At 37.8% G+C, this 24,598-nt stretch overlaps 1 protein-coding gene across 8 annotated transcripts in view; it reads right to left on the reverse strand.

Moving 5' to 3' along the window:
* Positions 1-4,555: 4,555 nt before the first annotated feature.
* Positions 4,556-24,598, reverse strand: part of MATR3 (matrin 3) — a 28,525-nt gene continuing 8,482 nt past the window's right edge. For 4 of the 8 annotated variants that reach the window (XM_026097728.2, XM_026097729.2, XM_064520809.1 and 1 more), the window contains exons 2-14: positions 17,766-17,827; positions 17,095-17,136; positions 16,654-16,757; positions 15,367-15,419; positions 14,751-14,876; positions 13,994-14,119; positions 13,595-13,765; positions 12,241-12,372; positions 11,161-11,204; positions 10,305-10,695; positions 8,201-8,594; positions 7,446-7,567; positions 4,556-5,830 (exon numbers count right to left, since the gene is read on the reverse strand). In XM_026097728.2, coding sequence (XP_025953513.2) covers positions 5,780-5,830; positions 7,446-7,567; positions 8,201-8,594; positions 10,305-10,695; positions 11,161-11,204; positions 12,241-12,372; positions 13,595-13,765; positions 13,994-14,119; positions 14,751-14,876; positions 15,367-15,419; positions 16,654-16,757; positions 17,095-17,136; positions 17,766-17,827 — 1,818 coding nt within the window. In that variant the 3' untranslated portion in view covers positions 4,556-5,779. Of the gene's footprint in view, positions 5,831-7,445; positions 7,568-8,200; positions 8,595-10,304; positions 10,696-11,160; positions 11,205-12,240; positions 12,373-13,594; positions 13,766-13,993; positions 14,120-14,750; positions 14,877-15,366; positions 15,420-16,653; positions 16,758-17,094; positions 17,137-17,765; positions 17,828-22,624; positions 23,684-24,598 lie in introns of all 8 variants that reach the window. The other 4 variants (XM_064520805.1, XM_064520806.1, XM_064520804.1 and 1 more) reach the window with 2 other exon arrangements.

Below are 24,598 nucleotides of genomic sequence, written 5' to 3' on the forward strand. Positions count from 1 at the left end.
CCTCCTGCTCCCCCGGAACCAGACAGAGGAACGAGGCCGGCCAGCAGAGCATGCGGAGCGCCCGGCCGCCAGCCTGGGGCGGGCGTGGGGCGGCGCACTGCACGCCGGGAGCTGTAGTCCTCCGCCAGCGGTGCCGCCATCTTGGCGATTCCGGGCCGGTCGCGAAGGCAGGGCCGCGCTGCATGCTGGACCTCGTAGTTCCTGGGGAACGGGCGGCGGCGCTACCTGCCATTTTGCGCGTTGGCGTGGGGCATGCCGGGGCTCGTAGTGCCGGAGGAGGACGGCAAGCCTCCATCTTGTAGCGCCGGGCTGGGATGGAGGCGGCGCGGAGCGCGGTGCAGGCCCTGCTCCCGCACACGGTCCCGACCAGCGGCTGCGGTCGGGGCTGAAGGCAGGCAGCCGGTACAGGCTTGGCCTGAACAGCGGCCGTTGTTGGCTGGTCCCACACACTGGCTTTGTGTGAACCTTGCACTGCGAAGGTGTAACAAAACACAAAGTCAGGACTTCCACCTAGAAATTCTCTCTACTATAGAGACTCTGCCTTGATCTTCAATCATCCTCGCCGACCTGTTTTTCTAAAATAAATTTTGGAGCAGAAATACTCCAAGAGAAGCGTGCACAAAAGCGCTCTGTGCCTAAAGAAGCTCCATCCCAGGACACCGTTCCCGACAGGAGCACTTTTCTCCGTGCTTCCGTCTAAGCCAACAAGGGGAGCATGATGGAGCCAAGTCAGGGCACCTTGGCACCTGGCTCCGCAGGGGCTGGCCTTGCACACACGGCCAGTGGTGGCATGGCGCAGCTCACGCGAGGCAGGCTGCTCCTGCCCAGGCTCGAGGTGTGTGCTCAGTGCCTGAGACCGTGTGAAATCCCGGCTGGTTACAGAATCCTCACGCCTGGGAGGCTGCAGGATCCCCTTTCCTATCACTGCAGTTTCGCTAGAGCAGGATTTGGCTCTCTGCCTCCTGTCTCAAGTTTAATCGCCCAGGCAAGGCGTGCCCACCTTGGACCGGTTTATCACACGCTGCTCTGTTGCTCCTTACTGTAAATAACTTACAGCTCCTGTTACTGCCTGAAAGATGAGATGTTCCTAAGAAAGAAATGCCCGTAACTGTCTAGACAAGCACTGAGGATCTAATCTGGTATCAATCACACTAAAAAACACGTAGTCCTTAAAAACTCTTCCAGCTCAGGGCAAACCTGCCAAGCTGCTCTGTTTGCAAAGGGCCTAGCACGGTGTTGCTATACAGAGAGGGCGATGCGTCCGCTTAAGCAAATACAACTGGCCATATGCAACACTTTGCTTCTGCAATTTTGCATCCCCATCTGGCTAAGCATAGAGGGCATGTATTCTGAAAGAGCTGAGCAGAAAAAGACTTTTGAGGAGCGTTAATTAGAAAAAGTTGCCAGATTGAAAAAAGGTTGAGAATACTTAAGGTGCAGTCTTGCTGGGGGCATCAGGCTACTTCAGCAAAGAACTGATCCCTGGGCTTCATAGAGGGTGCAGAAACTTAATGCTAACAATTTTTAACATGATGGCTGTTTATAATACCAGTCTTTCTGCACAAGACTCGTGAGGGGTAAGGCCCCTAGGAGATAATCAACTTCATCAGAGATGTTTTTTCTGGAACCTCCATTAAGTGCCTGAACTTCAACCCTCCCTGTCCTCCCTTACCCTCCTCCCCTTTTGTAAAGGTAGGTGGCAAACCTGCAGCAGGAAATGACTCTCTCCTTCAGACACTTCCCGCTTACAGAGGACACAGAGGTTTCAACACAGATCAGAGCCATGCTGTGCTGCTACTGGTGTTCCCCACCCTTTACAGTACAGGCTTTTGCTGTCCTCTAGCCTGCACAGTCTCTTCAAGATCAAAGACGACCACCAGCTGAGTTAAAGACTCTGTTCCAACGTTAAGACTGCCATTCAAGCCACTGATAAATGCAATATACTCTAACTTGATCTGGAATCAAAATCCAATGCAGGAAAACAATCTCAGTCCTGGTACTGCAGACTGATAAGCTAACTGCCATAAAAAGCACGATATCTGCCCAACAGCAAATTAGGAAATATACGGCAGAGAATGCTTCTGCTCACATCAGCAAAGCCCCAAAGTGTATGTAACCGAGGACTAAGTTGCACAGAAACTACGAAGTCATTCTGCACTAACACGAAAATTACCATATGTTTACCAAGTTACCATATGCGGACAGAATTTTTCAGGCAGCAAGAACATTTAGTGAGCTAGCAATGTACAGACTAACTTGATAAACTTAGCTGTTTAGCTCTTTGCATTACCACCTGTTAGGCTGGAAAGCATCTCATGCTATCAAAACATGCTTGTAGGCTGCTTTCTAAGGAGGAAAGAAGCTGCTTGAGAATAATGGAATTTAACTATCTTTCTTCTGCTTTGCCCCTTACTTCTTCCCTTCCAAATTTTAGCAAGGGATAACCAATTCTACATAAATACTTGGCCTCCCAGAGTGGATTTAAAATCTGTGGTTTCTCAGATTTTCCATGGATTAAATTTCTCCCTTGGATCATTTATCCTGATTTCATTTGTCCTTCAGTCACTGTTAGTAACTTCTTTACAGAGCCTGCCTGAGAGCTTTGTCTACAGCCCATCATTCTCATGCTCACTAAATGCTTGCCTTCTAGCCAAGTATGACCTTAAAACACCCCTGCAGGTATCCTCTCTAAAAATCTAAAAATGTCCAGCTACAAATTAATAAATCCAGTGTTACATGTGGCTTTTTGATCTATACTGCAGCCTTCTTTTTCTATTGATTTCCCTCAGTACTCAGCAGACTCAGGGCCTAGTTGCATCTCTGCCAAAATACACTCTATGCAAAGAAATGACAGCCCCTATAGTTATTTTTTCTAAGAAGCGGAAATTCATACATGAAAGCTAGCACCTAAATTACACAGCCAACATCTAATATTTGACAGTGAAGGCTCATGTTCTACTTGATTTCCCCCCACCCCTATAAAGGTGTAAACTGACATAGTAATTTCCAAAGATTAGGTAGTCCATGGCAAGAATGCAAACCATTCTGGCATCTAAGTGTGTTCCTGGCATTGGCCCTCAAGATTAAGTTCTGCTGAAGCCTTCTTTCCATCAGAAATAAGTGTAATGCATGCATTCATTCCATGTCCTTAACATATAAACAGAAGACACTTATCAATGGTATGATATTTGTGACATTCCTTCCTTATGTATGCAAACATCATCTTACATGGGTATAGCTCTGAAGGCTTTTATATATATAGCCTATTAAGGTTTTGAAAGTGCACATGATGGGCATCTAACTTCCACTGATTTCAGAAACTGAGGGTCAGAGCAAGCAAAGGATTTTTGGTCTTTGGACTATGGCCCAATTACTTTATGCCTGTGGCTTCTTTATGTTTAGACACTTAACACGATGCAACATCTTACTACAGTTTAATCCCTGACAGTTACACAGGTTAAAATTTACCACAGACTGAGGACACTAGATGCAAGATCACTGAACTGCATAGCTACTTAAGATGTGTGTAATAGGTAAGTAAAGGCTACTTTAAAAATAAAGCATACAGAGCTTTAGTAGTATTTTAATAGATTAATCTTAGATGCACATGTTGTAAGGAAATGTTAAAATGTTGGGGGAGGGAGAGAAGGGGAACCTTGTAATTCTGCCTTTCCCCTTCAAAATAAATTCTTATCTACCATCTTTAGAGAAGTGGGATGACTGCCAAAGATTAAATGAATGCTTTGACGTCAAGTCCTCTGCTTGACTGATAAACTAAACAGCCTCTTGGAGATGGATGAATGAGAAATGCCATTACAGGCAAGCTGGTCCAAGTACCTCCTTGTGACTTACGGTCAAAATTGTCCTATTGCAAGACTTCTGTTGCATGCACTCCAAATTTCTTTTCCAGGCCTGGATAAGCAGTAGAGTAGTTCTAAGAATAAACACCTTCACCACATCATGTTTAATTATTACGCTGCTCATCAGTTTTATAAAAACACAACCAATACTTTACGTATTAAGGAATGCCATGTATAAAGCAGTAACTTCATTATAAGTAGTGCAGCAATGAATCACTGCACATTAAAAAATTAGTTTAAAAATTTGGATATGCTGTTTAAATAAAAATCTGTGCATTAGCTGCTTATTAGCATTTCACCACTATATACAGATAGTCCCCTGAGAAACTGCTACAATCAGTGTAGAAAATGTTTACATTTTTACTTAAGCACCTAAGAGCAATGGCATCCCTTCTTTTTCTGAAGATGTAACAATGAAAGTAACATACTGTGCAGTCAAGTTATTAGGACTCTCCTTTTACAAAATACACCATCTTGTGTCTGCTAGATGCATCTGCTTGTTTTAGTGAATCAACTTCATCAGGATTCAGACTCCTACATGTGTAAACCCTTCTTAGCACCGAAGACTCATTGTTAGGCAAAGAGGGTCAGGGTGAAACTACTGTCCCAAATTATTTTTGCCCAATATAACTTCACCTTAGATGAAAATGCCATTAAATCTACAAAAATAAAACCATCAGCAGACTATACCTAACTGGTTTAACAAGTGGTATTTTAATTTGTTTGGAAATGGAAGAGGTTTTAGAAAAGAGCGAGAAAAGTTATGTAGTAAGCTGCTAAATCATAGGTGTTAAAACATGCAAGTTTTAAAAAGAGAGCTAGACTTTCAGTGTGGTACCATGAACACAGGAGTCAAAAGTTCAGTGAACACATTGGTTAACATGCCAAACATCTAGAACAAATTACTGTTGCCTAGCTTTGTTTATTGGTAAATCACTTTAGTAACCTGAATTCACAAATAAGCAGTAAATAACAAAAACTACAGATAAACACAGGTTACACATGCAAATTCCTGTTCACATGTCACATGTGCAGGTACATTAAGAGCACAGTTCTAAAGATTCTGACAAAACCAGATTTTAACAAAAACAATTTTAAAATGCAGGTATGAAAATTACATGTGAAGAATATAAAGATACCTTTTTACATTTCAGGAGTCAAATGCTGCTTTTGAATATACCAGAGATGTACGACAGCTACAAGATTCAAGTAAAAGCAGGAAGAGCTCAAGGAAATAATACTGGTCAGAGGAGAATGGGCATTTACTTTTCACTAAAAATACACAGAATAGCTGAATAGGAAAGTCTATCAAGAGCTTAGAAAAAAATCACAAAGTTATAAAGCTGACTAGTCACTAATTTTCCTATATGCTAGATAACAGCAATGACATTAAAAGAAACTGCAATTCAACATTTAAAAATGCAACTTACATTTAAAGACTTTTCAAAAGTGAAATGCAATGACAGCCTTACACTCCAAATTAAATATCTGCTAGGCTCAGATTGAGATATGGAATGTTCTAGATGAAATAAAAATACAGTGTTACTTTTTATTTTTTATTGAGAATGGGGCTGAAAGACAATTTTTGAAGCTTGAAAGTAGTAAGTTTCACTTAAATGAAGTTTACTTTTCAGAAATGAGCTTTTCACAAGGGTGCAAGATTTTTTCTTTAATAGCTTGAAGTGTCAAAACGAAAACTTGTTGCCATTCCCACATTAAGAACAAATTTCTGTCATTAACTTAACTGCATATGCTTTTTGCTACAACATTTAACACATGAACAGACCTATAACGCCTACTGTATTTCACTAAAACAAACAAAAAAAGAATACAGTATCTCCATCTACTACTTGTACTGCTTTTAAAAAAGATTAACATTAAAAACAAAGCCACTGTTTTCCTCACATCCTTCTTTCCTTTTAAGCTTCTTTCTTTTGTCTGTGGTCTTCTGCCATTTTATCCAGAATTTTCTGTTAAAAGAAAGCAACCACATTTTGGATACATTAAGCAGTTTCTCACAGTTGCAACATTAACACTTTAAACATAAATCCAATTTTCAAGTTTTAAAACCTGTGAATATTAACTGCAAAGGTCTTAAACAAGACTGGCACTTCTCCACGTTCCATATATAGAAGTGACATGGAGCTCCTCTGGAACATTAGACTTATCGTTAAGTCACTGAGTGTACAGCTAACCAACAGTAAACAGCAAAACAGCAGCCTCTACAAACATTTACCTGGCCCTGCTGTTAATGCCTTCCTAAGAGGCTGCATGACCTGGCAAGCTAAGTGAAATCACTTGTCCATTTTGTCATGGACTTTTGACAGTGGTTGTGCCACTTACCTGGTCCAAGTTTGCGCTCTATACAGCCAGGGACAAAACATTTCCCTCTCTTAGAAGGGTTATTGTAGGGATTTTTAATAATTTTAACAATATCCAATAGTGATACCAAGTCATTTAACTTACTGCTCTCAGAGTGAGCTAAAATAGATTGCCAGATAGAGAAATGCCTTGCCCTTGTAAAACAAAAGCTGAATTTCTCCCATTCCTCCCCTAATTCTACAAACACACTACTAATGTTTCTAGTCACTTGTGCCATGGAAAAAGCAAAGCAAATCATGTTTCATTTAAGTGATAAAACTAGTAAGTTGCTAACAACTCTCTGGATCACTTCCCCCACTTCCCCTGTTTACATCAAGTATTTCAAGTCCCATAACCGGGTACACCTCAATGGAAAAAAGAAAAAAAAAAAAGCTATGGGTGATGGATGAGGTGGTTTTTTTACTACAGGGTTCTGCGTGCTAGTTGATTTTCTGATCTAGTCCCTCCTTGCTGATGTTTTTTTGCTTTGTGACAATCATTTGTGCCATCTGCTTTCAGGGGCCCTGTATTTGTTTCAGGCTTCCCTACTGCAAAAAGAAAGCAAATTTTCAAGTCTGAGATGCCTGCTTCTTCCGTTCTGTGGAGCTCCCAGGCCTAGCTGTCAGCTCAGTAACCAACTGATATGAAATCAGTTGATGTGAACAACGCATTATTAGAGTTTTGTTTAGGATTTCCCTTCCTCAGAGGTGATTTTTAAAAGCAGCTCACAATACACAAAAATACAGCAGCAGCATAATCATTCATGCCATGCAATCATGTGATACCTCATCCAATTAGAAACTGTAAAACATGCTCACAAAATCAGAAGTTGCAAATGATTTTTTAAAAAATAGACAAATATATAAGGTTTCAGCTTAAGTTCTGTTGACTGATTAAAAATACCCTCAAAGGGACAAATGGAAAAGAGTTGAGTCATTTGTATTTACTCTGCACCACTAATTCTAAGGCTGGCCTCTACTCAAATCAGAATGCCCTCTTGAATCCAAATTTATGAAAAAAATCCTGGAGCCCATCTTTTAAAATGTCTACCTTGTGTATTATTTTTACAAAAATGAAATTTTGGAGAGCTTGAACTAAGAATTATAGAATAAGCCAATTTCCACTGCCTGAAAGCTTTTATCCTGTTTTTTTCTTTTTCAGTCCAGTCTCATTCAGATCTATTCCCCAATCACGCCACTTAAAATGAACAAGTTTTTGCCTTACCTTCAACTTTTGATAATGAGGAAGGCTGCTGCAATGGGTCTTTTTTGCAACATCTTCATTTGTGTAGAACAGGGAACACAATTTGCAATAAAACCCTGTTTTGGGTACCACATAATTCACACCTAGAGAAGTAAACACCACAAAATAAACTAAGAGATCTACTCTACATCATTTTTTTTTAAATGTCATATGTCATTTCAAGCTAGATCTTAAAACCATAATTTACTTTACATTAAAAGCTGCTTTGTCTTTAAACGTCCTTGTTTTAGTTTACTCAAGCCAGGGACCTAGTAATAACTAAATATGCGCAGATTTTTTTTTTTTTTTGTTTAAATCAACCTTTCAGATTAAGGGTCCACTTTACTGGTTCCTTCAAGAAAACTAACAATGTTCTGTGATTAGTTTGAGTTTTGTATATTTAGTATGAATCTAAACTAATACCACTAGCGTGATTTGTGCTATTAATTGAACTTGTGTTGCTAGAAATATACCTCTTCCAGTTTAAGTTCTGGCTAAGGAAAGTGTTATGGAAAACTGTATGAAAACAAAATAAAGGAAAAAGAAAAAAAGAAAAGAGAATACTAGGGGCAGGGGAGGAATGAAGAAGAAGCCAAGAATGGGAAGCCCTAAAATGAAATGGTAAGCCTTGCTCTTGCTCAGAGCCAATGCACTGCCAGAAACAAAAGTTAAATGAAATGGGAAATGCTAGTGCAATGCACAGAGATGTATTTGAAAAGAAATGGAAACAGCCTTACCGACAGGAATGTTTGGTTGGTATGGCCCAATCCTAAATTCATCTGGGATAACAGATTTCTCCTGGATATTCTTTGTCTCCTGTTCATCCTGAGTGTCTGTATTTTCATGGGTGTTTTTCTCAGTATCCTGTGGTGTTGTGGTATCAGAAGCTTCAACAGTTTCAGTCTTCAAATTATCTTCAGTTTTGGTTCCATTTTCTAATGTTTCATTTTCCTGCTCTGGCTCCTCAATCTTGTCTACCTTGATTTCTGCCAAGCTATCATCATTTTTGCCAGCAGATTTTACTGCCAAACCTGACTTGCGAAGTTTTTGATGATCTGAGTCTTCTTCATCACCAACTTCATCTAGAGTGACAAAACCTTCCATGCTCCGTGGAAAGCCACCCACATATCGCTGTTGAGAAAATGTTTTCTTTATGTCAGTTTATTCTTAAGTGTTTCCCTCAAACTGGCGTAAATTGCAGAAGAGAAACATCTCTAAACTCCCTGGAAAAATCCTGAAATTCTTCCTTCAAGACTTACCTCACTCACTCTAAATGTTATTCAAACATGCAGAAGTGCAACCAGTTCGTTTTAAAGGTACCACCTGTCCAGGAATCAGACATTCAAATCGGAGTAAATATTTTGGTACCATTAGAATGCCCAGTTTTACTATGTCAACATGTGATACTCAAACTGAAAGTTTCAGTACATTTGGTCTCTCCTTACTTTGCAAATCCTAACATGAGTTTTTTTTAATTTAAATTAAGTGGATGTCATTTTGGAATGCAGAAGCTTTGAGGGTTTTTTTTTTTTCCTTCTTTTTTCTTCTAGCCAGTCTAAAAGATCCTCAAATTCAAGCCCAAATAAAAGGTCAAACCTCAGTAAGTTGAAACAGGAATATCCTGGTAAGTTTATAAAAGAAAATTTAGGAAACTTTTCAACCATTTGGATTTTTCCTCACTCATTTAAAAAAAAACAAAAAAAACAAAAAAAACCACCACCACCACCACCCCCCCCCCCAAAAAAAAAACCACTCCTCCCAAACCAGCCCCACCACCAAAAAACTGTGCAGGTCTCAAAAATCCAACTTCATTAGAAGAGAGTGGATGAGTCTAAATTCTGCTTTTTTGCAGCATTTCTGCTAATATGGACATCAATATTTCACATTTATAACAGTAATCATGACAGAAGTAGCATTAACTTTAAAACTATGCTCTAAGAACGTAGGTCTTCAAGTAAAAAAGTTTTGGTTTGAGGAAGTTAATCATAAAGGATACCCACATAGCAAGAAATCACCACTGCGGTTTCACCAGGCAGTGTTAATCCCAACACCATGTAACTAGCTTCCCAATAAAAGGATCCCCAAAATTGAAAGCCATACATGCTGCATTCATTAGAGTAAGGACCGCGTCTTACTTGTTTTACAAAACAATATTCCAGTCAGTATTTAAAGTTACTGACACTCTGCATACTGGCCATTTTGCATGCTATTCCACATAGCGAGTATGCTTTAAACAGAAAAAAAGCAGCTGGTAGGAGCTAAACAACCATGACAGTGTGTATGAACATTTGGTGAGAAAAAGGAAGATTACGGTAAATAGTACATGACTGGAAAGACCTTGAAACTAATTTTTTTCATTTGAAAATGGGTCTTGGCTAACCCAAAATGTACTTATCTAGTTTTCTAGCTAGCTAAGGCTACACATACCTATGATTTTGTCCAGCCTAACACAGCCCACAGGCCCAACCAAATAAATCCTTTTTTAAATATCATCATTCTGCTTTGTGCTCAAAAGGCCAACTACCTCCAGTTCTCATGAGAAACTGCTAGGGAGAAAATAGTTCCTGGCTGCTGCTTAGTATTAGTCCAACAAGAAGCAAAACAAAAGCCAAAATACCCAGGGAAGTGACACAAGTGATTTATATATGGTTTCATTTGCAAGTTGCAGCCAGTGGGGTCTTTCATTTTCTTCACAGAAAGTTTAACACCTGTTTCTCTTCAGGTAAGTGTGACACGCATACGTTTTAAAGACCGGCAGATAAAGATCTGAAATACGATACTACAGCATATTATTCAAGTTAGACTGCTTTCCCAAACTCAGGTGCCTTGCCATATGATTACCTTTTTAAGCTTTTTCTTTGTTGCTGGATTTGCCACAACATTTCCTTCTGTTTTTATGGTCACCTCATCAGCTGTGTCCTTTTTTTCTTCAGTAGTCACATCAGCTAAATTGCCAACATCTGCATCATCCCCTGCTGAGCTGCCACTTTCCAACAGTGCTGCTGCTTCCTCCTCATCCACCAGCAGCTCATCTTCAGATTCAAGGAGTAAACTAGGCTCATCTTGGTCTGCCTGTTCACTACTTTTAGTGCCCGATGTCTCAGCAGCATCATCCTGTTTCTCCTCTTTCACTTTGTCTTCTGCACCGCCACTTTCAGGTTTCTGAGTACCATCTGTTTTAGACTTCTTATCACTTGGAGAATCTTTGCTGTCTGGAGAATACGTTCTCTTTCTGTAAAGAAGAAAAAATGCTTGCTGTAAATCGGAAGAGACCCCAGGAACAACTAAAAAAAGTAGGTCATGTTTTCTAGTCAAGTCTGACAACATTGTGTTTAAGTTTAGAAAAGGGGAAGGTTGAGGGAAATAGGATACCATTTTTCAAATATGTAAAAGGCTGCTGCAAGGAGGAACTGTCCTTACAAGACAGGACAACTGCTAGTGGGTTTAAATTGCAGGAAGGCAAGGCTAATCAAAGACTGGAAGAGATTTCTTGAGGAGCCTGAAGAGGCTGCAAAATCTCCATCAGCAGAGGAAGAGGGTACACGACTACATATCAGAAACAGAAATATCTCAGGGCACAGAACAATGGACAAGATCTCAGAGCTTGCCAGACCTCTTTTCTGTAATTTCTGTGCTCTGGATAAGGTATTTTCATGTTTCTTTTAAACAACACTGTTTTAATAATGATAGGAATTACCTAGTTTTATCCTTTTTCAGTAGTTCAACTCCTTTGTTTGGAATCTAAAATAAACAGATAAATAAGTAACTTTCATAATTCACAGTAGAGTATTATTTATACAAGTGTTACAGCCACAGACTGCTTGGTTTTAACTCATGATAATGTGTGATAATAAGAATTCTCCACACTCTGCAATAGAAAGCTTTTTTTCTTTTAAATTGTGGTTGAGGAGATAGTTTGACAGTTCAGCTCTCTCCCACTTTTCTACCTCAAGTGTTCTAGTCCAATGAAGGAAAAGTCTTACAATTCCAATAGTGTTAGCCTTCAAATGGAAGCATGCTACGCCATAACAAAATTATAATTGTAAGTTAAAAAAAAATTCAGCCAGCCCTTCTCCTTGGTATAGAAAATGAACTCCATGTACAAAAGAGCAGTTATAGCATAAATTTTGACAAAGCATATTTCTAGAAATTAAATTGTGAGACTAAATACCTATCTAGGTAGCTGGGGTTAGCGGCAACAAGACCAGTGATTAAAAAGCTCTCCAGTACTAAAGTTTTGAATCACATCCAACACAAAAAACATGCATTCTGTTATAATACTTCATAGCTTAGAAATCCTTAATAACATATTTGTCTTTAAACAAGAGAAAGTGCACAAAATGGACAAACCAATCACCTACTGTGAAAAAGAAGAAGGAAGTCAAGAATTAAGTGTACAAGAGAATAAGTACATAGTCCTGTCACCCAGCTTCTGATTTTATCACAGATCATTTTCAGAAGAGGGTGGAAAAAAACCACGTTACAGGATGTTCTACACAGAGAAACTTTTAAATTAAAATTTGCACTGTCTGATTACTCTATAATCTGAATTCTAAAATTTTTAAGAGATCTGAAAGGAAAATCCTTTTATTTTCTTCTAGGACTCAGAACACCACACTCATGCTAGATAATTGTATTTAAAGAGCCAGAAAATATTAAACTGAATACGTTTATTCTACAAGTGGCTTTGAATCAGGAAGTGACAGTTGCCTTTTAATTCACTTTACACATTCAACTACAACTAAAAATCAGTTTCTGACTAAAAAGACCTACTTACCCTTAACACCAGTTTCTTGTATTTTTCAGACAAATCCACCTTCACACATCTGCCTTGGAACCAAAGAGCTTTGTTAGCACAATGCTCAACCATAGCTAAAGCATCTTCTCTGGTCTCCATCTCAATGAAAGCCTGAAAAGATTAAAATACATATTCAAAATCCCTATGATATACACGGCACACCCACAGGCAATGCTATTTAACTCAGAACATTTTGAAATGCCAAAACCAAATTACGACGTTCAGCTCTATCCATCCTCTCCAAACTAAATGTGTTTTAATATTTACCGAAGTGCTCCAGAGTCCCTAGGTTTTGAATTTAGTAATGTCTGTCCTGCAGAAAGTTCTGAAATTAAATAACAGATATTTAAATAATCTGCAAGAACTGTCACCCTAAGGTGATACATGATTTCAAATAAAGAGCATCTTTAATATGAAACTCTTCTCAGTTATTTGGTGCTAAGTTTTTGGGAATTCTGAGGTAATTTCAAAACTACTCTTTTTGACAGAGGTGGGAGAGAGAGAGAGAGGAGAGAGAAAGAAGTCTGAAATAGGAAGGCAGCAACTGCTGGTCCAAAAGCAGTGCTTTGTGAAGTGCTTCTCCAAAAAAACAAGTCTCTATGACACACTAAGTCTGCTGAACAAGCCTTTGAAAATATATTTGGTCTACAGTATCATCAGCAGATAAAACAAAGCTGTTTCTGCACCAAACCCAGAGGAAAAGGTTTTGTATTCTCCCAGTTAAATAAGGTCAGGGAGAACTTCTCACAGGTCATACAAGAGATTCTAGTCATTTTTAATTCCACACACAAGTGTGCCATTACGGGATTTGGGCACTGAACTCCAAAAAGCCTTAGAATTTCTTATTTAACAACAAACTGGGACAACAGAGTTGGAAGAAAAAAAAGACAAGTTAGACACTTAAAATTCTTATGTATTCATACAAATCATGTACACAAATACTAAAGTGTTTTACTATACACATGCAATGTTTTCCAAACATTCTTTAAAAGCCACAGAGAGCAACAGCAGAGTCATATTTGTTTTAAAGAACAAAAAGAGTCTTTTAAAAGGTAAATGACAGAAGTATGTTTAATATTAGAATATATTTGTTTTTCAGTCAGCGTTTAAGTTTTTCAGAAACAAGTCCAAGACATCTAGAGATCTGCATTTCAAGGTAAGCTTGATAGCAAAACACCACCTACATAATCCTCTAATAGTTTCCATTTCTATACTAGAGCAGAAACAGTCTGCAGATGCACTTATTCAATGTATGGTATTTCTTCAGAGTTAAAAACATAAGTTTCAAGTATCTGCATTTCTGGTAGTTAGATTTATTTCTAGGATCAGTTACCTGACTCTTCATTCTCATGAGTATATAGTTCTTTATTTTTCCGTATGGTTCAGCTAGTTTGAGTACTGCATTGTCCGAATATCCTGAATGAGGTAAATTGCTGAGGTGAATCACACGACCGAGTTCTGGTTTTGGTGGCTCAGTTTTTTGGTCAGGTTTCCCCTCAGGTTTCTAAAATGAAGAGTTAATGCGTTTTTAAGGTACATACTACATAAAATATACTTAACACTGTGCCACTTAGAGCAAGTAAATACATTGTATGGACATCCTTCCCGTGATTAATTTGGTACAGCTGAAATGTACATAAAATTAAGGAATAACAATAATTTTAATGCAATATCCTCCCAACACTACCTTATTTTAAGCTGGGGCAGTCAGTGTTAAAAGCAAGTGATTTACCTTTATTCTCTTGTATTTCTGCGATAAGTGGACTCTTACTGGTTTGCCAAACACTAGTGCTGGTGTTGTTGAATAGTATTCTACTGCAGCCTGGGCATCTTCAGTGGTTGACATTTCAATAAATGCCTGAAATCATACAAAAAAAAAGTTTAGTCACTATTTCAAAAAAAAGATCAGTATTTTGTTTAAAATCTCAAGCTCTTCCTTGCTTTGCTCTAAGTATTTGCATCAAAAAATCAAATCAAAATAAAATTTTGATTACAAAATTAACTGATCTGTAGAATTAAGGCATAAATTGCATCTACATATTTAAATGCACAAATAGAACCATTACAGTATATTCAAAATGAGTTCACGTTATAGGCTTGGCTACATTACAGTCATGCTTGGATTCAGAACATACGATAGTTTCCTCTCATCCTTTTAAGCTCTTTCTCCTCCGAGTTATATATTGGCTTTCTTCACACTTCAAAATATGAACCCCATATAAACTCTGACCAAGTAAGTTTCCAGAAAATACCAAAACAAGAACATTATTTGTAAGTGTGGTGTATTTTGAAGAAAGCTATGAGCTGACAAGAATAATTAACAATATTTTAAAGTTAAAATGCAGTATTACAACATTTGTGAAGGAAACACACAAGTTACTCTTCCTTTCAAGCATGTAGTCTTGGTGACAAACTACTTAAAATTTAAGCAGTAAGCATTACCAGACACCAGCTAGTACCAACTACACTACTAAAGGGCCTAATTTTACCTCATTGATTTTGTTGAGAATCAGGTGATTTGTAATTATTCCAAATGGTTCAACAAGCTGAAGCAGCTGGTATCTCAAGTTCTTCCCTCTCTGGAAATCCATGATGTGAACAACTCTGCTGGTTTCCTGTTGAAGACAGAAGGTATGTATATACAGCACAAAAGCAAAGTGTGCATCAGCTAACTTAAAAGGAAAGCCTTTCAAGGCTCTGTTCTACTTTTTTTTTTTTTTTTTTTTTTAAACTTCTTCAGCAGTAGCTAACACTAGATGCATATAGAAAAGGCACAGAATCTCTAAGGACGCTCACGGAGGAAGATATCTGCTGTGCCTAAGCCTCCTTTCTGTATATTTGTGCCCCACGACTTTCTTGTAATAGAATATTTAAGCAGAGCCTCCATAGTTTGGGAATAAATATTTTGTACAGTATTTGGCACAGTGAAACCCAAGTCTTACTCCAAAATACCTCAGTGTTCCCATATACACAAATCCTAAAATCTCACTATTTTAAAAATATTCCATTCACAAAAAAAATTGCAAAAATAGACAAAAAGTTTATTTGCACAAAAAACCTAATGTCCTTCAGAGATGTTTCTTGAAAGAAATTTTTAATACTAACCACTCTGCCTTTCTGCATGTGTCTCGGTCCTTGCATATTTCCATTTCCAGCTCCTTAAAAAAATTAAAAGAATAAGTAAGCTTAGTTCAATCTGTAAGATTCTTATTAACATGCCTCCCTTTGGAAGTTCCTCAGAGATAGAAGTCACTTGTAATCAAAAAATGAAATAATTAAAGCAGTTCTTAAAACTTGATGTCATTTCATTTTGGTAACAACTGAAAAGGAAGTCAGTTTGTGTATTCAAGAGCTCCTGCTCAAGAGGTCCTTCCTGAGCATCCTGTTCAATTAAACATTACAAGAATACGTGCAAAGATCTGTATTTCCTGAGGTACCGAAATACCAGAGACTAAGTAAAGCCCACTTAAAAATCAAACATTCTCACTAAGAAGGCAGGCTTCTTACAGTTCAGGTTGTGTGTGCACAATAAGAATCTTAATTATAGTTCTAAAATAACTCTAGTTCTACCGTAATGCCTATTTTACTAGGGAATTCCTTAAAAAAAAACTTTCAGATTAGTTCAAAACTAAGTTTGAGATGTTTTGAAACATTAACAGCAGTATTTTAAAGAAATTAACCAAGAAAGCATATCATTTTAAAAATTCCTTTAAAAAAAAAAAAAAAACTTTTAAACATCTGAAAAGCTTGCATTCTGTCAGGATGCCTAGATAAATGAGTTAGTTTTGCTCTTTTAGTCACACAAACTGTTAAAGAGAGAGGAAGTAAAAACTTCAGGTGAGAACCAGATTTTTGCCTGCCTTCCTATGACATGATCTATCTTCCCGTTTCTCAGTCAATATCCAAATCTATTTGTCAAATTCATTTGAAGTTTCAGGTTTCACAAAAAATCCCCACCAACACACAGCTAAACAGAAGACAAATGCAGAAAAATTCTTCCCCCCCCACCCCCCACACAGAAAGGCCCCAAAATATGTGCTGATTAATCTAACACAGCTAAAAACCAGCTATAATAATGTGGATGGTAGTCAGGGGATAGGAAAGGGTGGCAGTGTGCAAATAAGAGCACAAGTATTTATGGAAAAAGAAATACTTTGGTTCCGCTGCTTTGAACACTGCACATTTTGTTTTGTTATTATAACACAGAGAAGGGAGAACTAAACCCCCATGGCTAACAAGGAAAGGCTAGTGTTGCTTGTGGGACCATGCACTGTCTAGCTACTTTAACTCACAAGATATATTAAAATACTTAGGAACACAATGTATTGGAATCTAATAGTTCATGTGAGCAGAAATCTAAGAAAAGGACATTGAGAAGCCTGTTCCTACTACCTCTTGGCCCCACAGGGGGTCCTCCAAGGTGAAATGGAGGTGGTGGGGGTCCCAGAATGCCTGGTGCAGGGTTTGTGGACTGCTGCAACATAAAAGGATCACCCCTAGAAAGAGAAAGCAAACAAACAAATTTAAAATGAAAAACATGAAGCCTTCATTCTCCAAAAATGTAATTCCTGCACAGTATCCAGTAAGACAACCATTTTCGTTACTTTTACTGTTGCTCTTCAGCGAATAGAAAACAGAGAGACTTATCCATTTAAAGACACAGAGGTGTGCTGTTTTACACCAAATGCTAAGAACCTCCTTTCCTTCAAATAAAAAACTACAGGTAAAGTACCAATTAAATATCGACCAAAATTTTGAATTAGAATAACTGTATTGTTCAAACTGGAAGAACAGCAATACAATCTGTATTTTCTATCATCCATTGTTACTTACATTCCATGTCCTGAATCACTATCAGGATTCCATTCTGGATATCTTAAAAAAATAAAAAATACAAATAAAAAAAAGAAAGCAGTAAGAAAAATAAAATACCATCTTTCTAATTCTCATTCTCTATATACATAATAATCTGCATACCTGTTCTTCCATACAAGCAGCAATACCTTTACATATTACACAGATGTAACACATACAGTAACATTGTTCACTACAGGACCACCACAAGAGAAATGAGAAGAGTCTAATGACAATTAGAGTAAAAGGGAGTGTTATTCTTAATGAGAAACTTCCTACACTAAATATAACAACATCCAGTAATTTGTAACATAATTTGCACATAAGTAGTTTGGGTTTTTTGTTAAAAAAATGTATAGGCTACCACAAGTCTTATTAGGGTGCTGTAAAAATATATCAGATCCTCAATTCTTAAGAGCTGATTCTCTTTAAAACTTTACATATAAATCAGTAGAATTCAGAAGTTATGAACTGCTTTTCTACCCATAATCTAATATCCCTTTTTTCTCCTGAAGATGCTCTTTACGTTACATGTTTTTATTCTCTACAGCACACAGCATGTATTTAAACCTGCTTTGTGCAATGTAATCCACATTTAGTTGTACATGCCCTCATGCCACAAGAATGCTTAACATATTTCAAATTCATACATTTCAAGAAGCAGTTGACAACGCCGACTGTGAGTTGCTCCATTGATATGATGGTTCCACTCCTGCAGCAAAGTAAATAATTAAAAATTAACAGCCACATATGGTAAACCATCTTTAACAAAATAACGTTGTTGTATAGCGTAATATCTTCTCTTCTAAGCTGAAGTATCTAAGATGCATATAGAAACTGAAATCTGCTTGTAGGACTTTAAAGAGAAACTGAAATTGGACCTACCTCTTAGCTTACAACCTAGGTGAAAAAGTGTCTGATGAAAAATATTTTGCAATCTATGGGCTTGATCCTACCTTAGATATGCAAAGCTTACCAGGGAAAACTGCTACAGTATACGTGTGTATCGACGTGATTTCAGCTTTTAGTATAGGATGCTCAGATTTTTGTTTTCCTCCATAATTTTGGAATTTCCTCTACTCTCTCTGCTTCATTCCTCAGATTTTCAAAGATTAATATGCACTGAACACTCGTGGTTTTAGAGCCAGAAAAGCCAAGAAATTGCAAGGAATTCAGAAAGGAAAGACTAAAAGAAATGAAAGCATGTAGCTAGGACAAACTACAATTACACACATGAAATATAAAAATGTATGAGCATTTGAGGGGAATAAGTATCTAGAAGAAAAGGAGATCTGTTCAAGATGGCACAGAGGAGGGATAATGGAATTAAACCAAATTACCTCAGTATCAGAGTGAGGTTCATAATGGAAAGATCCATTGTACATAGACCGGGCTAAGTGGAGTTGGAGTGGTCAGTAGCATAGAGGGGCACTGGGCGAGTTCAGAAGCAGCTGCAGAAGAGCCAGCACCTCAGCTAACGAGAAAGGACTGTAATGGCTCCCCGGAAGCTACCTGAGCTCCATCTTTCTGATTAGCCTGAGGCTCAATGTCTAATAAATGTACACTTCCTTCCCGTTCTGGCTCTACTGCTAGAAAGGAAAGAGGTCTTTCCACTCTTTCATCCTTTCTCTGCACACTATTTTGACTGCGAAGGGGCTTACCTCCCAGTACATTTACTGAGGAGAGCAGGCTAGGGGACTGATGACTCCTTCTTTACCAAAGTTCTGAGTGCCTGATCCTCACAGTCTCACGTTCTTATGAAAAGCAGCATTACTTTGTGCTATATTCACATATGTAAAGGGCATGGGAGGAAGTGACAACTTCTGAAGTTTTACTGCTACACAACTGTGAGCCACAGTCTTATTTCCACTCTTCTGCTATTCAGGAAGCAAATGATCAACAGCAGACAACATGGAACAAGTGAGCTTTTTAGGTTCACAGAGGGAAGTAAAGGGGAAAGTAATTACGAACCTTTCAGGGAGGCGTGTTGGCAACTGATGGTTCTTTTTCTGATCAGCTGTACTTTCAAATGTGAACACACGTACTGCATAGGCTGCCTGTTTTATACATCTCTTATTTCACGTATATTTTATACTCGACACTGGCAAATGATTTTTCCTAACCCCCAATCTTTCCCAATTTTTCATTTCTGCAGTGCTATAGCTATCCTCCCAGCTAGGTGAGACATTCCTGAAGCTTTCTGCAGCGTGCCATATACTAAATGCCTATCTTGGTCTTTCGACAAAAGAGAAAAAAAATGGATTTGAAGTATGCCATACAGTACTGTCATTAACCTAGATTATAATGTTCTTCCATGATACACAAAATGTAACATGGAGCAGGATGAAACCCTCACTCATTTTATCAAGTGAATGTAAAATGAGGGCACCACTTTTTTCTTGTTAACTGCTTAAGATGTAGGCTCTACAACTATAAATTAATAAATACACTGGTGATTAAGATGAAAAAAATCCAGCTACAAAATACTCAATATTTCAAGAAAAAGTTATCTTCAGTTTAAAAGGTGCTGCTAACGGGTTTTATCACAGCAATACAGAAAGCAGCCCTTTAAACACTGAAAAATCTCTAAGTTTTAGTACAGAATCTGTATAGCCTCAATGGCTGATTCTGCTAAACACAACAGGCATTTGAAGCTGTCGTAACACATACCTTAAAATTACTGCAAACAGAATTTGAAATCATCTGCAAACTAGAGCAAAAGTTTGGGGATCTAATTCTCCTAATACTTCAAATGCATTTAAGTTGGCAAAAAGGAGATCTGATGTATAAACAAGGATTTTTTTCCCTCCCAGGAAAAGTTTTCAAAACAACAATGGCTTTTTTACTTTGTTCATTAACTTTTTGTTAAAAACAATTCTTATTCAGACTTCCCTTTAGTCCCTTCCTCTCCCGAGTCTGAAGGGTCACTCCTCTGAAGTTTGACAGCACTAGATATTTACAGACACTAATTAACAAGGATGCCCAAAGTTAAGCTCCTAAAGAAATTCTGAACTGAGCCTCTTAAAACTAAGATTACCTTTCGCTTCAATTGATGCAAGCGAGAGGACACACTGTTCTTTAGAAAATCAGGCCAAACTTGAGCACCTAATTTTAGATATCCCTTTATTACAGACATAGCCATGTTTTTCCTTTGAGGTATATCACAGTTTCTCAAGTGTTTAACCTCCAAATTCACCTGCTCATGTTGCATCAGCCTTTTTCTTCGGCAGGGAGAACAATCCCTACACCTTTAAAGTCTCCTTCCTTGATTAAGGAAGGGATCAAGATTGACAAAATGCCTAAGAAAATCTGGGCACAATTTACTTCATAATTAGACAGAAAACAAACTGTGTCAAAAATATTACACATCAAATCAAAGAAGCAATTAAGAACATTGTTAGAAAAGAAAAAAAAAATAGAGGGGTTGTCTGCCAGGTTGTTTAGGTCACATTAAGAGTGTTTTTCCCCTTGCTCGGGCTTAAATGCTTTATTCATACACTCTTTTTTTTCTATCTTATATGATGTTTTTATTTGGGAATGGGGAAAAGGAGATTTTCATACTGTAGTAATAAGTTTACATCGTCCCAGCTAAGAAAAGCATTCCCTTTCTGCTTTCCATAAATTTTGGTTCTAATCAGATTACTTCAGAAGTTCTACTTGATTCAGTTTTGCAGGATACAGAATAGGAAATTCTGTAACTGTTAGGTATGCAAAGCGGAGGAAAAAAGGAGAGGAAGAGAAAAATTCTCGCTGTGATACGATCTCTAAAATTAGAAGCAAAGCCCAAACTTGGGTCATAAGAAACAAGATCTAGTCTCAAATATTTTATGGTGTGCTAGCAGTTTAGGTCAAAGCATGTTTCTAAAAAAGACGGTTTTAAATGTTACAGAAGAAGTATGCTGTCAAAAGAATTTGATATTTCTCATATCTGGAAAGATATTTCAGGTTTGATATCCTTCAAACATCTTCATACCAAAGCAATCTAAGAACAACAAGGCTTTTAAATAAAGTGCTAAAAAGAACCCTACTTACAGGATTACTGGTTGCCATCTTCAAGGGCTTCAGAAGTTAATGGTTTCAATCTAATCAAATGAAGTCCTTTTACAGAACTGAGCGTGGCATCTAATTTGTTAATACTTAAACCTTTTATGAAAATAAACTTCAAATATATAGGAGACAAGAAACCTGAATTACTGTGATTAATTTAGAAAAAAGTAGTTAAAGCAACACAAGTTTATAAACTGTCAGATCAGTTGGTATAATACAGCACACGTTCTAAACCTGTTTTGATAGTTTAATTTTAAGGACTGAATGCCGCTTTCATAACTTTCAAAAAGATTAGAGATATAGAACCAGTACTTTGAGAGGTAACTGTAAAGAAACCGTTAGTAACAATAATTCCAAACTCTGTCAATTTTACAGTAACAGCATGTATTACATTTTTCATTTGAAGGCCTTCAAGCTAATAAGTCACAAACCGTGACGAGAGGGGCACTGTATTAGCCAATTTTTAAGTTAAATTGCCTAGTATACTAAAAATCAGCAAGATGAGTAAAATTGAAAAAGCTGAAAGTGAGAAGGCTCTGAAAATAATGTCTAAGTAAATACACCATTTTGAGCAAACTGCTACCTTTTCAGAGAGTTGAGCTATTTATGAACAAACTAAGAGGGAAGTCTCAGCATAACTGAATATACCAGAAGATCCGGTCTACTTGCGAGTCAAGTAAAGAACGCTACTAGGAACACAGAGCAGGATACTGCAGCAGCAGGCTGATTTTTGGAGATTCTATAGGGATAGATGCAACATGTGACAATAAAAAGTGAGTCTGAAGTGTCTAAGAAAGTTGTGAAAAAGGAGAAAAATGACGACAAATTTCAGCCATAGTATGAGATAGAGTGTTAAAGTGAAATTAAAAAGGCAAGAATGAGCTAATCTAAAATGTGAATTTAACTTTTGCAAATAAGTTCCAGGGCTCTACATTAACTCTTTCCCTTTGGACAGGGAAAAAGCAGAACTGTGCAAGAATGCATCTTAACTACATACAAATCAGCAATCAAGACAGATGTGGAGGAGAGCTGAAACTAGCTTCCTGAGCAGCACAGTAGATATACTGCAAAAACAAACAAACAAACAAAAACACCCACCAAAAAAAAAAAAAACCCAAACCAACAAAAAATAAAAAACCCACCAAAAAACTACTTAAATGCCAGATGTCTGTGGTTAAGAGAACATGTAGATGTAAAATATAAATAAGATATCCCAGTAGATGATAGCTGTTTGACCTGAAGTTAAGCAATCTGGGCAAAAAAAACCATTAATGTAAAGCCCTGGTTTAAAATGTTTTTTAACAATTACCTTGCAAATAAACCAAGTGCCCTTTTCACTCTCAAACAAACTTTCAGATCATTTTAAAAGCAACCAGGCTATAGAAATAATTAAAGAAAAAGATAAAAACAGAACAGATACTACAACGCAAAGGAAAATAGAAGTATCTGGTGCATAACTCACCTTATTAGAATGAACTGGCATATCACATATAGAGCACAGATGGGGATAACCCTTCGGTAAGAATCCATGGAAGTCTTCAATATTGCTATTTGGAGGAGCACCTCTCTTTTTCTCAAAGAGAGATCTCTCGGGACCAGGACCACGACCCATTCTGTCATACTCACTGTCAAATTTATGATAGTTATGCGAAGTCTCACCATAAAAAGATTCATCCCTACACCTTTCTCCATCTCTTAATCTGTCATCTTCATAATCCATTCTGTCATAATAACCAGATTCTTGAGAACGACTTCCATGGTCATAGTCAACCACTGGGTTGAGACTAGGACCACGATCATCAAAACTATCTCTTCTAAAATGCCTTTTTTCTTCCCAATCATCCCTAGGTACTCTGTACGGTGGTTCCCGTGTGGATGATCTGCCATCTCTACCATAACCTTCTTCAGCTCTCCTCCTTTTAAGTTGTAGAAGGATCTGAGGCAAGTTTTCAGGAGTAATCTTGTCCTCGGGATAGCGACTCAGTTCATCTAAGTCTCTAGCAGACAGACCAAAGCTGGCCAAAATATTAGTGGCCTGGTCTGCATCTCCACGGTGCTGAGAAGACAAAGGGAGTGGACCTCTACTTCCAATGTTAAATATAGACTGCAAATTATGGGAAGAGGTACTACCAGAAGACAGTGCACTATGAGATCCTTGTTGGTTCAATGAAGAACTCATTCCAAGATTCATTAAGCTAGCAAGGCGTGCAGTACCCTGGTTCATCCTTCCAAGAGATGCTGGCATATTTAAAGACTGGGTAGCAGCAGCAAGAAGGCCTATTCCTGCAGAGAGGTCACGCCCATGACCTTGTGAATCCCTACTTAGAGATGACTGCTGGAATGACTTGGACATTGTAGAACTATAGCTTGTCTACTTTACGGATCAAAATTTTTTAAAGATGGCTGAAAAGAAAGCTCACACTAGAAAGCTAGGCAAACTTCACTTCGAAAATGGTAACGCCAAGAAAGAGGATCAATAATGACTGCAGATCTTCTTCAAGCTGAGAAACACCAGACAATTCTGTAGAAAAACAAGCAGTTTTAGTCATAAATCCCTTTACACAGATGCCGTTTTAAACTTATGCATCATGTTGATCTAAAAACATTAAAGATCTCAATCTTACAAGGCTTTTATTACATAACTTAACAGACTCAAGATGTACCCAGAACCTACATATATTATTTCAGATAAAAATACAGTAGTGTTTCCTGTGCATACTACTCCTCTTCTACAAAAAGCTACTTTCATACTGAAGACAAGTGAATTTCAGAAGTTTGGGATGTCTGAAAGCATCTAAAGTTTACTAGTATATAAGCCTCGATCTCTGGTTAATGATTTTGTATATACCCTACATTACTATACTACATTCTAGGAGAAGACCACAAAAAACATAAGTTCACAGAATCCAAGATGACTTTGGCATATAATACATATTTGAAAATGAAAGCTATACCACCACAGAATAGGACGAAAGGAAGTTAAAAGTAACTGAAGTTTGGGCAACAAGTGTCTGCTGTAAGATCTGGTAAATAAGACCAAACATAATATTCAATCTTTATGCAGTAAAATCAAATTACTGATGTGAAGACAGATGTGAACAAGAAAAATAAGTTTTAAATTTGCAGGAAGTAAATAAGACCTCTTGCTCAAATTGCAGTTATATGGATAATACCACATATGAAGTGAATCTTTATTCCATTATATGGCAGCCATGACATCAGCCTGTACTTTCAGACCTCAAGCTAAACAAAGTCAGGCTTAGTCAGTACTCAGATGGGAAACAACCAAGGAAAACCCTACTGCTGCAGAAAGAGGTACTAATAAGTCAGTAGATGGCACTACGCTTCCCCAGCCAGTTCTGCAAGACAGCAGTATTCACGTCTCTTACCAGCATACTGTTTCCTTGTTTCAGACTTGACTTTGACACCATGACCA

Source organism: Dromaius novaehollandiae, chromosome 15 (genome assembly GCF_036370855.1).
Source record: "Dromaius novaehollandiae isolate bDroNov1 chromosome 15, bDroNov1.hap1, whole genome shotgun sequence".
Taxonomy (NCBI): domain Eukaryota; kingdom Metazoa; phylum Chordata; class Aves; order Casuariiformes; family Dromaiidae; genus Dromaius; species Dromaius novaehollandiae.